Raw genomic sequence first — 13,975 nt, 5'->3', positions numbered from 1 at the left:
CAGGTTCAATTTCCAGACAGCTGGAGATTGTAACTGCCCTCTTCGAGACAGCTGTTGTTCAATGTGAAGAGCACATCACCGAGGGTTTCAGTGACACGCCACAAAGGGGTATTGTCTCATTGTTAGAGGCGTCCTGCGTGTGGTGGTTAATATGTGCACTTGCTTCCATTAGTCATGGATTCAAAACTCCCTCTGATACCAAGGACCTTAAAAGTCTCCTAGTGACAAAGACACAAGGGAAATTGCAAACACGCTTAGGGGAGTGGGGAAGTGACCATTGATCCCCAAATAGAAAAGACAAAGAAAGATAATCCTAAAACACTGGCAGGTCCCATCCCATTCCAAACCAGCATGCTGGTCTCTTTTAACTTACTCATAGTGCCATGCACTCACCACTGGCATTTCTAGCACAAACTACAAGCTGCAAATGATTAACCCAAGTCATTCCCCTGCCCTAATCAAGGCTCTGTCTAGTAGGTAGGTAGCTTAGAGAATGGGAAGAAGGAGAGATTAAGACTGCAGCCGCATACCTTCACCTCCTGATTGGTAAAGACTTCCACATCCACCGCACAGGCGATAAGAATGGAAGCATCACAGTCCATGCTAGGGGCTGGCATCCCCCCTTCTGAACGGTCAGGAAAGAGTTAGGCAGCCTCAGAGTTGGGAGAGAAGGGATGCGATGCGATGCGCGCCTGCCCAGAGGTTGATCTGCTGTGGCCGGGCTGGGGGCTGCCCTGCTGTGAGGGGTGGAGGAGCTGGAGAGATGCTTGGCCACCTACAGCCCGGTCTCTTCCTCTTGCCACACGCAGCCTTCCCCTGTCTGACTGCACAGCAGAGTAAGGAAGGGCCCAGCCAATGACATCACCACACAGACTGACACGAGCTGAAGCTATTTCCTTTTTTTTTTTTTTTTCTCTTCCCCTCCAAGCCTTTTATCTCTAGGCAGTGCAGTGGAGCAAATTGAACATGATTATGTGCTAAATCTGAACTCAGACTAAATCAATTCAGGCAGCCTTAGTGAGGAACTGAGTCATAGCTGTTGTTTCAGCTTATGCTTGCAAAAAAAAAAAAAAAAAAAAAAATCATGGGGTATAGGGGAGGAGAGGTTGGAGAGGATCGGACGGACACCAGGGTTTCTGTTTCAGAAGGAAGGGGTGAGGGGATTTCTAAATACACCTTGTGAGATGAGAGTTGGATGGTTTTTAGCCACCTCCGAGGTGAGCAGTAAGTTGGGGAATTTTGCAAATTACTTGGCTTCTGTTAATTATTCCTGTTAAATATTCACACATGTCCCACATACATCCCAGGCATGGGCTAAATAGATAATCCACCCGTGGATTTACTGAAGAGCTGACTGTCAGTCATTTAGTTAGACTGCCTGGGAAGAGGAGAAAATTAGAGGTTTGTGGGAATTCTATTTGAAGCACGTAAGTTCAGAACAGTCACTAAAAGCGCCCTGCCTTCCAAGCTTGGGATTTCAGGCTGCCTCCAAGGTCATTCAAACCAAAGGCAGTTGCTGGAAAGAGGCCATGGCGAATGTCGCACTCAGGGACAGATGGCTGGGGTCTAATGGCAAATTTCCTTGTGTGGGTCATGGTCTGAGCCTCGGGGGATCCACTTTGTCTGGGACTTTCTCTGTCTCTTTTTCCCCATGTCTGAAGGGCAGGGCTGCGAAAAATTCACCTTCGTATTTTGGCTGGCACAGAGGATGGCATAGAAAGAAAAACCTTCTCCACCCTGCCCTCCGCTCCAGGAGGAATGAACAAAGGAAAAATAACAGGTTGGTTTTAATTTCATCATTAGTTATACAGGTCTAAATAGGACCACCCTATCACACTAGCCATAAATATGCCAGTTAAAATTACAGCGCCATCGTCAGGGGGCATGGATGGAGGAGCATGCTGTCTTATGGTAAGACTGGTACAGAGTATTCCAACTTCATCTGCAGAAGGGGAAGGTGACTTCTGACCAAGGGTAGATGTTTTTATGCACGGTTCACTGAATTACACATGACTACAGGTGTTCCTTTCAACCAAGCATTTCCCATGCTATTTAGATTGATGAAATGGTGTGTATATGTGCATGCACAGGTATGTATGTGGTCTCTCCTCAGTCATCCACAGGCTGGGGAGGATATGAAGCCATACATACATACTAGCACTTTCTGTTTTGGTTCTTCAAAACATTTTTATTTATAAGATAGACTGGGCTGGAGAGATGGCTTAGCAGTTAAGTGCTTGCCTGTGAAGCCTAAGGACCCTGGTCCGAGGCCCAATTCCCCAGGACCCACGTTAGCCAGATGCACAAGGGAGCTTACGTGTCTGGAGTTTGTTTGCCTTGGCTAGAGGCCCTGAGGCACCCATTCTCTCTCCATCTCTCTCCATCTTTCTCTCTGTCTGTTACTCTCAAATAAATAAATAAGTAATAAATAAATAAAAATATAAGATAGACTGAGAGAGAGAGACAGAGAGAGAGAGAAAGTATGGTGGGCCAGGGCCTCTTGTCAATGCAAACAAACTCCAGATGCATTACCTACTTTGTGCATCTGGCTTTATGTGGGTACTGGGGAATCGAACCCAGGCTATCAGACTTTGCACCCAAGCTCCTTTAACCACTGAACCATCTCTTCAGTGCTCACTAATATTTTTCTGAGGACAATGACATACAAAGTATTGTACCAGAGGTCCTTAAGAATAAAATGAATAAAAAACTTTCTGCAGGCTGGAAGAATGGCTTAGCACTTAAGGCATTTGCCTGCAAAGCCAAACGACCCAGGTTCGATTCCCCAGGAACTATGTTAGACAGATGCACAAGGGGGCGCATGCGTCTAGAGTTTGTTTGCAGTGGCTAGAAGCCCTGACATGCCCATTCTCTCTCCCTATTTCTCTGTCAAATAAATAAATATATATAAGACTTTCTGGGCTGGAGAGATGACTTGGCAGTTAAGGCACTTGCCTGCCAAGCCAAAGGACCTAAGTTTGATCCCCCCATAAAGTCAGTTACACAGTGGTGCATACATCTGGAGTTTGTTTGCAGTGGCTGGAGGCCCTGACACACCCATTCTCTCTCTCTTTCTTCCTCTCTCTGTCTCTCTCTCTGTTTCTCATAATATATAAATAAAAATTAAAAATAAATTTTCTTGTCCTCCAGGGACTTAAAAATCAGGGAGGATGGTTGGAGAGATGTTTCAGTGATTTAAGGACACTTGCTTGCAAAGCCTAAGGACCTGGGTTCAATTCCGCAGTACCCATGTAAAGACAGATGCACAAAGTGGTACATGTGTCCAGAGTTCGTTTGAAGTGGCAAGAGATCTTGGCATGCACAGATTCATAGCCTCTCTCTCTCTCTCTCTCACATTTTCAAATGTATTTTTTTTTTTTTTGATCAGGAAAGAAGTAAGATGGAGAGAAATCAGACAGAAAGCAGTGGCCGTGGTGGTTATGAGGTGCAAGAAGTATTCAGTGGGCACACTGGAGAAAGAGCTAAATGTTGGATGGCATGCTAGGATGACAGATGGGCATCAGGGCCAAGGATCAGATCTCTGCTCTGATCTTCACAGTGCTAAGACTCACAGACAGTGGAGTGATGAGAGCTCTCTGGCTGGGAAACAGTACACTAGAAATATCCACAGGAAAGAAAGAATGAGATATTTTGGGCCTGGGGAGATGGCTCAGTTGGTAAAGCTTTTGCCATGCAAACATGAGGGCCTCACTTCAGATCCCTGGCACCAATGTCAATACTGAGCAGCATGGCACGCACCTGTCATCCCAGCACCTCGGAGGCAGACACACAGGGATCACTGGGGCAAGCTGTCTACATAGACTAGAAGAGTCCGTAGGTCAGGGTTCACTGGGAGACAAAGTGGTCATAAGGCAGACATGGTGGCACACGCCTTTAATCCCAGCATTCAGGAGGCAAAAGTAGGAGGATGGCTATGAGTTTGAGACAAGCCTGAGACTCTATAGTGAATTCCAAGTCAGCCTGAACTAGAGTGAGACCCTACCTCAAAAAAAAAAAAATCAAAACACCAATAAATAAATAAAGTAATTACTTAATTACTTAAAGTGGTCAGAGGTTGAGGAAGACTCTTGATGTCGACCTCTGGCCCCCACACACTCAATACATGCATGCATACATGTATGTACATTTACCACATACATATACATACACCAAAACATATTTGAAGCCTGAGGTGGTGGCACATGCCTTTAATCCCAGCACTTGGAAGGCAGATGTAGGAGGACTATTGTGAGTTCAAGACTTGCCTGGGACTACAGAGTGAGTCCAGGTCAGCCTGGGCTAAAGTGTGGATCCTATTTCAAAAAAAAAAAAAAAAGGGAGAAAAATAAAACTATATTTGGGGCTGGAAAGATGGCTTAGTGGTTAAGGTGCTTTCCTGAAAAGCCAAAGGACCAAGGTTTGATTCTCCAGGAACCACATGAGCCAGATGCACAAGGTGGCGCATGCGTCTGGAGTTCATTTCTAGTGGCTGGAGGTCCTGGTGCAGCCATTCTCTCTGCCAACCCCTGCCTCTTTCTCTCTGTCTCTCTCAGATAAATAAATAAATGAAAACATATTTGAAGAAGGCCTTATTGAGGGTTAAATTCAAAGCCCAAAATAAACAGGGAAGGGAGAGCCTGGTGCTAATTCAGAAATGTGATGGGCCCTTTGCATCTAACTAGCCATCCATGAAGTGCTAAGCAAAGTCCATGAGAAGGTAAACAGAGTCTGTGTATACATGAATACAGCAAATATGTAATGTATATCTAAAAATGAACAGCATTTTTAATGTTATTGGCATCTACTCAAAAGGCTAAACAAATAAGTAACCTTTTCATATCCAATGGTATGCCCCCAAATGGACTTTTTAAGATTTCATAGAAGACCAGTTGTAGTGGTACATGCCTTTAATCCCAGCACTTAGGAGGTCAAGGTAAAAGGAATCCTGTGCGTTTGAGGCCATCCTGAGTCAACACAGTGTACATAGTGAATTGTAGGTCAGCCTGGGTCAGAAGGAGACGCTACCTCGAAAACTACCCCCAAACAATAGCAACAATGACAACAAAAGATTTCATAGGACACTAGGGAGATGGCTCAGTGGTTAAAGGTGCTTCCCTGCAAGTCTGCAGACCTGAGTTCAATCCCCCCTCAGCACCCACATGAAGACAGATCTAAAGTGGCACGTGGGTCTGTGACCCCAATGCGCTGTAACAGTGGGAGGTGGAACCCGAGGAATATGGAAGCTGTGGACCAGATCGCTTGGCAAACGCAGCAGTGAGAAACAAGATGAGAGACCTTGGGCTGGAGAGAGGGCTTAGCAGTTAAGGAGCTTGCCTGTGAAGCCTAAGGACCCCGTTTGATTCTCCAGGTCCCACGTAAGACAGATGCATAATGGTGGCACATGTGTCTGGAGTCCATTTGCAGTGGCTAGAGGCCCTGGTCTGTCCATTCTCTCTCTCCACCTCGCTGCCTCTAATAAATAAATAAATAAAAATAAAAATAAATCTTAAAAAAAAAAAAAGAAAAAAAAAGAAGAGAGACCTTGTCTCAATCAGGTGGATGGAGAGGATGGATACCTTGAGGTTGTCCTCTAACCTACACCCATGTGCTGTGGAATACATGTGCACACACACACACACACACACACACACACATACACAGAGGGAGAGAGAGAGAGAGACACAGAGAGAAAACACACTTTGATAACCTCAAAGCAGGGGCGTGCTAGTAACTGGTTAAAAAAAAAAATTAAGTTTATATTTATTTATTTAAAAGCCCAGAAAGGTAGGAGAGAGACAGACAGAGTGGGCACACCAGGGCCTCCAGCCACTGCAAACGAGCTCTGGATGCATGTGTGCCACCTTGTGCATCTGGCTTGACATGGGGAACTGAACTCTGGTTGTTAGGCTTTACAGGCAAGTGCCTTCACTACGAAGCCATCTCTCCAGCCTGCTCGTAACTGTTTTAATAGCTCTCTGTAACGAGAACTCTGATTTGCAATGTTCCCAATTGCTGTAATAGATTCCCAGGGGTTGGAAGAAGGCGCTGACCTTCAGATGTGTGCTAAGAACTATACACATGATAAGTAGGTAAATGTATGAATGAACGCTTAAGGATGAGTTGAGGGACCCAGAGAAGTAGTGGGGTCTCCTGGTCTCGGGGGCTCCCAGGGAGGTCTTTGCAAGGGGGATACCCACTGTGGTACTTTGAATGCATGTCCCCTCCAAAGATACAGGATTTTTATTTAAGCTTGTAACTTAGATTTCTAGCCACCTGGCTGAAGGGGGTGTCACTGTGAGGGGACACAAGAGTCCAGCCCTAATAAGGTATGGGGGTGGATTTGGAATTTTCCCTAAAAATATGAAAAGCTCTTGAGCTTTGCCTGGAGTTCCTGAAGTGTGTGTGTGTTTGCTTAAGGTGTCCACGGTGGCTTTTCTCTTTGCTTGGGTCTGTGAAAGGCGGGGGGTGGGTGGGGAGAACTTCTGCCATTACGGAACTCCCCTGGATCTGTAAGCTTCAAATAAATTCCCTCCCTCCATAACTGAGCCTGGTTTGGAAGTTCATCCCAGTGATGTGTGGCTGTCAACTACACCCACTGTGTAGATTAGAGATCACTCAGCTCTCCACTGTGAGCCATGGCACAGCTCTGTTCAGGAGTGTCTGTTTCATCCACGGCTGCCAGAAAACACTGGCTCTCACCCAAACCACTGCTCTTCCAATGCCCAGCCACACAGAGGAAAGGGATCGAGCATCACACACACACACCTCTTGAACAGCATCATTTCCTGTCCCCTCTGGTCAGGTGATGCTCTCTCTGGGGAAGTGTCTTCACAGCTCTGGATTGTAAAAGACTGGGCTCTGTGGTAGAATGTAAAATGATCCCCAGACCTTCATGTGCTTGTGATTAAGCCTCATAGTTAATCCTTATTTGGTAGCACCATTTGGGAATTGTGTGTAGCCTGTGGGAGGTAGAGCCTTGCTGGAGGAGATGTGCAATTGAAAGTGGGTCTTGGGGTGCCTGTAGCCCAGGCCCTGCTTGGTACACTCAGCTCAGTTCATTCTTTTTGCTGCCTCCCAGCTGCTGTGAAGGTGTGATAACTGGCTGCCTCATCTGCCATGCTTTCCCCACCATGATGAAACTTCCCCTCAAAAATATAAGCTGGAAGTAAACCCTTGACACCTATAAGCTGCTTCCAGGCAAGTGTTTTGTCCCAGCAATTAGAAGGTAGCTGTTACAGTCTCCTATGTATCCTCCTGGACCAAGGAAGTCTCTTACTAATGTTCATAACTGAGAATTCAAAACATATTCAGACACAGAAAGAATCCAATAGTGGGTCTTCATGTTCCCAGTGACCAGATGCAAGAATAATTAGCATGGGTCCAATTTTCCTTCCTCTACCAGTGGTTCTAAGTGCAGTTCCCCAGACCCAAAGCCTCACTATCAATTGGGAATGTTGGAAAGACAGATCCTTGGGTCCTACCAACACTGAGACAGACCCCTTGGAGGGAGGCCCATATTTGTACCTTAACAAACCTTGAAAGGGATCCTGATGAAAACTTAAGCCTGGACTTTGCTTCGGTCCCCACCTGCTTCCACACTCCCATTATTTTGAAACAGATGCCTACATCATTCAGTTTTACATATTAGAATAATATATATTTCTACAGGATTACTCTTTTCCAATCACAATGTCTTTCATCACAAAAAAAAAAAAACAAGAAAAACTTAAGTGTGTGTTCCTAGATATCTCTCCCACCTTCTTACCTTTGATCCAATCTCTTCCTCTTATGGGTTCCATCTTGATGTTTGGGAAGATTCCTCCACAAATGGAGCTGTATGTTGCTGTCAGCAGGGGCATAATGCCTGGCTGGCTCTCATCATGATGTTAGCAGTGTTTCATGATCAGTACTAAGAATCTACCCCTGCACCAATGATGGCATGTCTTCATTTATTCAATGAACCACTTCCCTATCATTCTCCAAAAATCGCTGACAATTTGTTATCACAGTCCAATAAACTTATAGGTTAGACCCATTCTACTGCAATTTTATGTCACTGACGCATAGATTATTTTTCATTGACTGGTAGGAGTCTAGTGAGGTTGGATTCTGAGTCCTTTTGACAAATACCAGTTGTCTTTGAAGAGTATGTTGCCTTCAAGTATGACATAATGTTCCAGTCCCATCTTGTTCATTTCCTGCCCCAGATAAAGAGGCAGACATTTCTCTGAGGAGTTCTGTTTCCATTTAGTAAGGATTTCAACATATTTTAAGATCACTGTCTACAAACTCAGAAACATGCCTTGCACTGGGTTGGGTATTGTTTATAAGCCTTTCCACTGGGCAGAACTAAGGAATATGTACAATTATTAGACAAATAAACAAACAAATGAAAAGACCTTCCTATTACATTTAAACATAATTGTATTTTTTTACAAAAGTGTTATTTGTATTAATATATTAAATGAATTGATAAGTACTTTTAAGACCTCTTAGTTTTAATTTATAATATGGTCAATATAAACAACTGTAATCCACATAAACAGAAGATGTTCAATGATTATTATTTTTTAAAGGGAGGTGAGTCTAGTATTTTCATAACTTGTGATATAAAGTATATTCCTAACCCATGGAATTAAGTCACAAATCAACAAAAATAAGATAGTCCAGTTATCTGAAATATAACTGTCCTATTTTAAATAACCTTTCAATGAAAAAAATCTAAAAGGAAATGTTAAAAACTATTGTAAACCAAATGCTATGAAATTCTATATCACAACTTGGGTACAGCTAGAACAGTGTAGGAGTTCCACAACTTTGGGTGTCTGTGTTAGCAAGAAGAAAAGCATGAAAGTCAATGAATTACATGCCAATGAAATTCATTCAGAAAAGAGAGAGGAATAATATATTTCACAATTCATTTTATGACGACAACATAACGCAAATGCCAAAATTTAATAAAGTCTCTAAAATAAATATAAATAATCTTTCACTGGTAATATCGAGTTTATAATATCTCCAAGCACACCGATGAAAATATAGATGAATATTTGTGTGCAATAACATAATTGTAAAAGATGTTAACACCATTTACTTAAGGAGAACCAAGCATCAAGATCTAATCAAATAAACTGTAAAAAGCCTATGGCATGAATTATTATGAAAGTGCTAAAAGTATGTCCTCAAATGAATTAATGACATGGGAAAATATGTAAATTAAGTAAAATAGGTAAGTAGATCCCATTATGTCATGTAACATACATGTATATAAAAAGTCTGAAAAGAAGGGCTAGAGATATGGCTTAAAGGTTAAGACCCTCACTTGCTTGCAAAGTTTAACTGTCTGGGTCTGATTCCCCAGTACTCATGTAAGGCCAGATAAAGTATGTGGCTCATGAATCTGGAGTTCCTTTGCAGTGGCGGGAAGTGCGGTACACCCACACTCACTCTCTGCCTCTTTCTCTATTAAAAGCCTGGAAAGAAATATATCAAAATATTAATAGTGCACTGAATTAAATAAATTACCATAAATTTCTGTTTCTGTCTTTATTTGGTTGCATTTTCCAAATTCTATAATATTATTGTGTCCTGTTAATAGTAAGAGGGAAAAAAATTAGTCTTAACTTTTTTTCAGATGTGTCAATATATAATAGGAGCCTTTGAAATTAGTCTTGGGGATCTTACCCATCATGTATAAGGGCGTAGGTCAGTGGCAGACTGCTTACCTAGCATGTAGAAGGGTATAAGTGAGAGGTCTAGTATTTATTTAGCATGGATAAGGGTGTACCTCAATGGTAGAGTGCATACCTAGTAATTTTTCTTAACCTCTTTTTTTCCCCACAAGCTGTTCTTGGTTGGGTGATTTCTACCAGCACTGTGAACCTGACTGCAACAGTAAAGTGGTACCAAAAGTGAGGTTCTGCTGGACACCTGACTGTGTGGCTTTGGCCTTCTGGAACTGATTTTCAAGAGGAATGTGGAAGGATTTGAAACCTTGGCCTAAGAGATGCCTTGCAGTGCTGTAAGTACAGCTTGATGGAGTATTCTTGTCAGACTTGGAAGACCTCAATGCAGTAAGAACTATGGACTGTGAGGTTTGGCTTATGAGGGTGAGAAAAAGCTTTTCTTGGACTGGGCTAGCAGTTTGTGTGAGAAGCTTGCTCTTATGCCTGTGTCCTGAGAAGTTGTGCAGGGTTGCTTTGCATAGACATGAACTGATGTGAGCAGAGGGATATAGCACAGATAGAAAAATCTTTGGGTGAACTGCTGCCTGTTCAGCTACAATTGAGAGATTACAAACTTTGAGATTGAGCCAATTGACCTGCACAATGTAACAGGAAGAATGTAGACTCTTTTGAAGGGGTCTGAGTGCTCAGAATGTCCTGTTCTTCAAAGACTGCTTTATTCCCCCGCGTGGATTAACAAGTTGGCACCTTACCTGGTATTGTGGAGTATAAGAAATTCAGGAGAGGGTCATTGAGTTTGCAACACAGTCTTGTGTTTTGGAAATGGCCATGGGCAATGTGAAGCAGGTTTGCTGGATACCGCATGGAGACCCGATGGAGCCTTGAGGATGAACCATGGGTTGCAGCATCCAATGGAGATGCTGGCACCATGAGATGGCTGCCAAGGAGAGCTGCTGGCCCTGGATAAAGTTTTCCAGGACTGTGAGTGTCCTAGCTGGAGGGGTGGAATTGGAATTCCAGAGACCTGTTGGTGGTTAGAATTATCAGACTTGGAGAATTGTCATTGACTAGAGTTGCTGGACTGGGAACTACAGAGTTTGCTGTTTTCCCTGTTTAAATCTTGTATTGGTTCAATATTTCTTCACTATACCCAATGCTATCTTTTGCAGTGTGATTGTTTATTCTGTGCCATTATGGGCTTGGGGGGGGGATTTTTTTGGTATCATGGCTCAGTTAAAAAACCTTGGATTATGGGGATGTTTGGATATCATTAGGATTGATAAAAACCATGGGAACTTTTAAAGATGGACTGAATGCATTGCATTTTTCATCATGTATAGTTATCAGTTTATGGGGACCAGGGGTGGAATGTGGTGGTTTGATTCAGGTGTCGCTATATAGTTAGGTGTTCTGAATGCTAGGTTTCAAGCTGATGAGGATCTGGGAATTAACACCTCCAGGAAGGGGTGTATTGTTGGTGGTAGTTTTGTGGGTGTTATAACCAGCTCTCACTTGCTAGTGTTTGGCACACTCTCCTATTGCTATTGAACACCTTGTGTCAGCCAGGGGGTGATGTTCACCCTCTGCTCATGCCATCATTTCCCCCTGCCATTGTGGAGCTTCCCCCTCGAGCCTATAAGCCAAAATAAACTTTTTTTTTTCCCACAAGCTGCTCTTAATTGGGTGATTTCTACCAACAATGCTAACATGACTGCAACAGTAAAGTTTTTAAAGTGTGCTTCATTACATTAACAAAAGACACAATGGTTTTTTCCTATCTAAATTTTAATATCATCTTTTGTTTAGTTCACTAAAATTTCAAGGGGAGCCAAATAAACCTAGCATTACCAAATGTATTTTAAAAATGATTACTAGCTTTTCAGAGAATTCTTGCAGTTAAAAAAACAAATAATAATAATAATAATAATAATAAAATAAAGAAAACAATGAAAACCAGAAAATTGTAGGTCAGGAGACTTCTTAGTCATTAAAGTATTGTGTAAGCCTAAGCCCTAGGGTTTGGATCCCCAGCTCCCACATAAAAAGCCGCAGGTAGTGGTATACGCCTCTAACCCTGCCACTAGGGAGTCAGAGATGGGTGTATTCCTGGAGTTTGTTAGCCAGCTAGTCTAGACTATGGTGCTCCGGGTTCAGTAAGAGACCTTGTCTGTCAAGTAAGGTGAAGAGGGGATGGAGAGATGGCTTAGCGGTTAAGGCACTTGCTGCAAACCCCGAGGACCCAAGTTTGATTCCCTAGTACACACATAAGCCAGATGCACAAGGTGGCTCATGACTCTGGAATTCTTTTTACAGTGGCCACAGGCGCTGGCATACCTATTCTCTGCCTCTTTTGCTCTCTTTCTCAAATAAATAAATAAATAAAATGTTTCAAAAGTAAGGCAGAGAATAACTGAGGAAGACACTTCTGTCCACCTCTGGCCTTCACAGGCGCACTGTGTGACCCTCCACAACACTCAAACATGAATACAAACACATGCCAGCACACACACCATACATATACAAACCAAAACCTCAACAGCAAACACCCACCAAGCGTTGCTTAGAGTGTCCAGGTTTGCCACAGAGGAATTCTTGGCTCAGGGTCACCCTCAAATGCAATATTTGAATGACTCACTCAAGAGACATCTGGGTAACAGAAACTTCTTCAGAGAACAAAAGCCACATTTTGTCCTTGGCATATCAATGAGTAAATTAGGCCTGTTTGAGTACAAATGAGAGAGAAGTCTTAAGAAGCACGGTCTGGGGAAGGTAGCCTGAGTGTGCGGAGGACTTGAGCTGAATACTATACTGTGATTAAAATGATGAAGCCAAGACTGGAAAAATGGCTTAGCAGTTAAGGCATTTGCCTGAGAAGCCTAAGGACCCCGGTTCAATTCCCCAGGACCCATGTAGACGCACACGGGGGTGCATGCGTCTGGAGTTGTTTGCAGTGGCTAGAGGCCCTGGCATGCCCTTTCTCTCTTTCTTCCTATCTGCCTCTTTCTCTCTTAAATAAATAAATAAATAAAAGTGATGAAGCCATTGTTTGCAGTTATGGAGAGCAGACTCTCAGGGACATCCTCTTGTTCGGTCTCTGCTGCTGCTGTCACTTGGCACGCCTGGCAGGGTGGTGCCAGGTGGGTGTGTGGATCCCGTGGACCAGTGGGCCACAGTGCCTCAGTGGGATTCTGGCCATTTTCCTCCTTTCTGGTGGATCTTGGTTTCTCCTGCTTCTCTGCTGTGTCTAAGAATAACCTATCCTCCTTCACTTTTCAGAAGAGTATATTTTGCTATGGTTTTGCTTAAAGCCCTCCCTAGGCTGGTTTGGCAAGGCTCCTATGCCACCATCTTACCCAGAAGCTCCAATAAATAAACATATATAAAGATGCTTGCTTGCAAAGCCTGCTGTCCCAGGTTAAGTTCCCCAGCACCCATATAAAGCCAGATACGCAAAGTGGTGCTTATGTCTGGAATTCATTTGCAGTGGCAAGATATGCTGCCTGCCTGCTCCCTGCAAGTAAATACATAAAAATATTTTAAATATGTATTTTAAAAGAATTGTAAATATAAGCAGACGAGAGAGAGAAAGAGATGGAAAGAGGGAGATATGACAATAGGTTTGTTAGGATCTCTGCAAATGAACTCCAGATCCATGCGCTGTCTTGTGCATCTGGCTTTATGTGGATATCCCTATTTTCCTGTAGCATTACAATATCACATACCATAGTATGCATTTGCTCACTGTTTTGTGCATTTTCCCTTTTAGTATGTGGACTCCATGAGAGCAGAAGCACTGATGGTTACACTCAATGTATCCACGGCAACTGCAGTGATATATGGTACACAGTACTCTTTAATGAATGTTTGATGGATGGATGAATAAATGCAATAGAGGAGAAGTAAAAAGATTATAATTAACCCTCAGCAAGGAATATCACTGTAAGTTATAACATATCCCGATTTCATATTCTCTGCCAGGGTAATGCTCAAGGTTCAAAGGTGTATGAGCAGGTGAGCAGGCTGGACAGAGATGCCTGGACAGTGGCCAAAGTGCAGACAGCTGGTTCTTCATGCAGGTGGTCATCCTGGGTCTGGATATGGCCACAGCCACCATCCACCTAACAGGAGGGGGCATGTTGTGTGGAGTCACAGCATTCGAGAATTACTTGCTATCTGTGATGTTCTTTCTGAGCAGGTGAGTCTGTAGGCCAAGAGCAGAAATGGTAAAACTGATCTAACTTTTCACAAGTGGAGGCAGGAGAGGGGCTGAACGAACCATTGAGAAGTAC

General features: G+C 43.2%; 1 protein-coding gene across 2 annotated transcripts in view; it reads right to left on the bottom strand.

The window, feature by feature from the left end:
* Nucleotides 1-13,975, bottom strand: part of Rcan2 (regulator of calcineurin 2) — a 272,526-nt gene that overhangs the window by 97,713 nt on the left and 160,838 nt on the right. The window contains exon 1 of one of the 2 annotated variants that reach the window (XM_004653041.2): nt 531-837. The exons of the other annotated variant lie outside the window; for it this stretch is intronic. Coding sequence (XP_004653098.1) covers nt 531-617 — 87 coding nt within the window. The 5' untranslated portion in view covers nt 618-837. Of the gene's footprint in view, nt 1-530; nt 838-13,975 lie in introns of those variants that run through there. 2 annotated transcript variants of the gene reach the window in all.

The sequence above is a fragment of the Jaculus jaculus genome, chromosome 8 (assembly GCF_020740685.1).
Source record: "Jaculus jaculus isolate mJacJac1 chromosome 8, mJacJac1.mat.Y.cur, whole genome shotgun sequence".
Taxonomy (NCBI): Eukaryota; Metazoa; Chordata; class Mammalia; order Rodentia; family Dipodidae; genus Jaculus; species Jaculus jaculus.
Note: the sequence above shows the minus strand (reverse complement) of the source record. Positions and strands in the feature narration are given on the sequence as shown.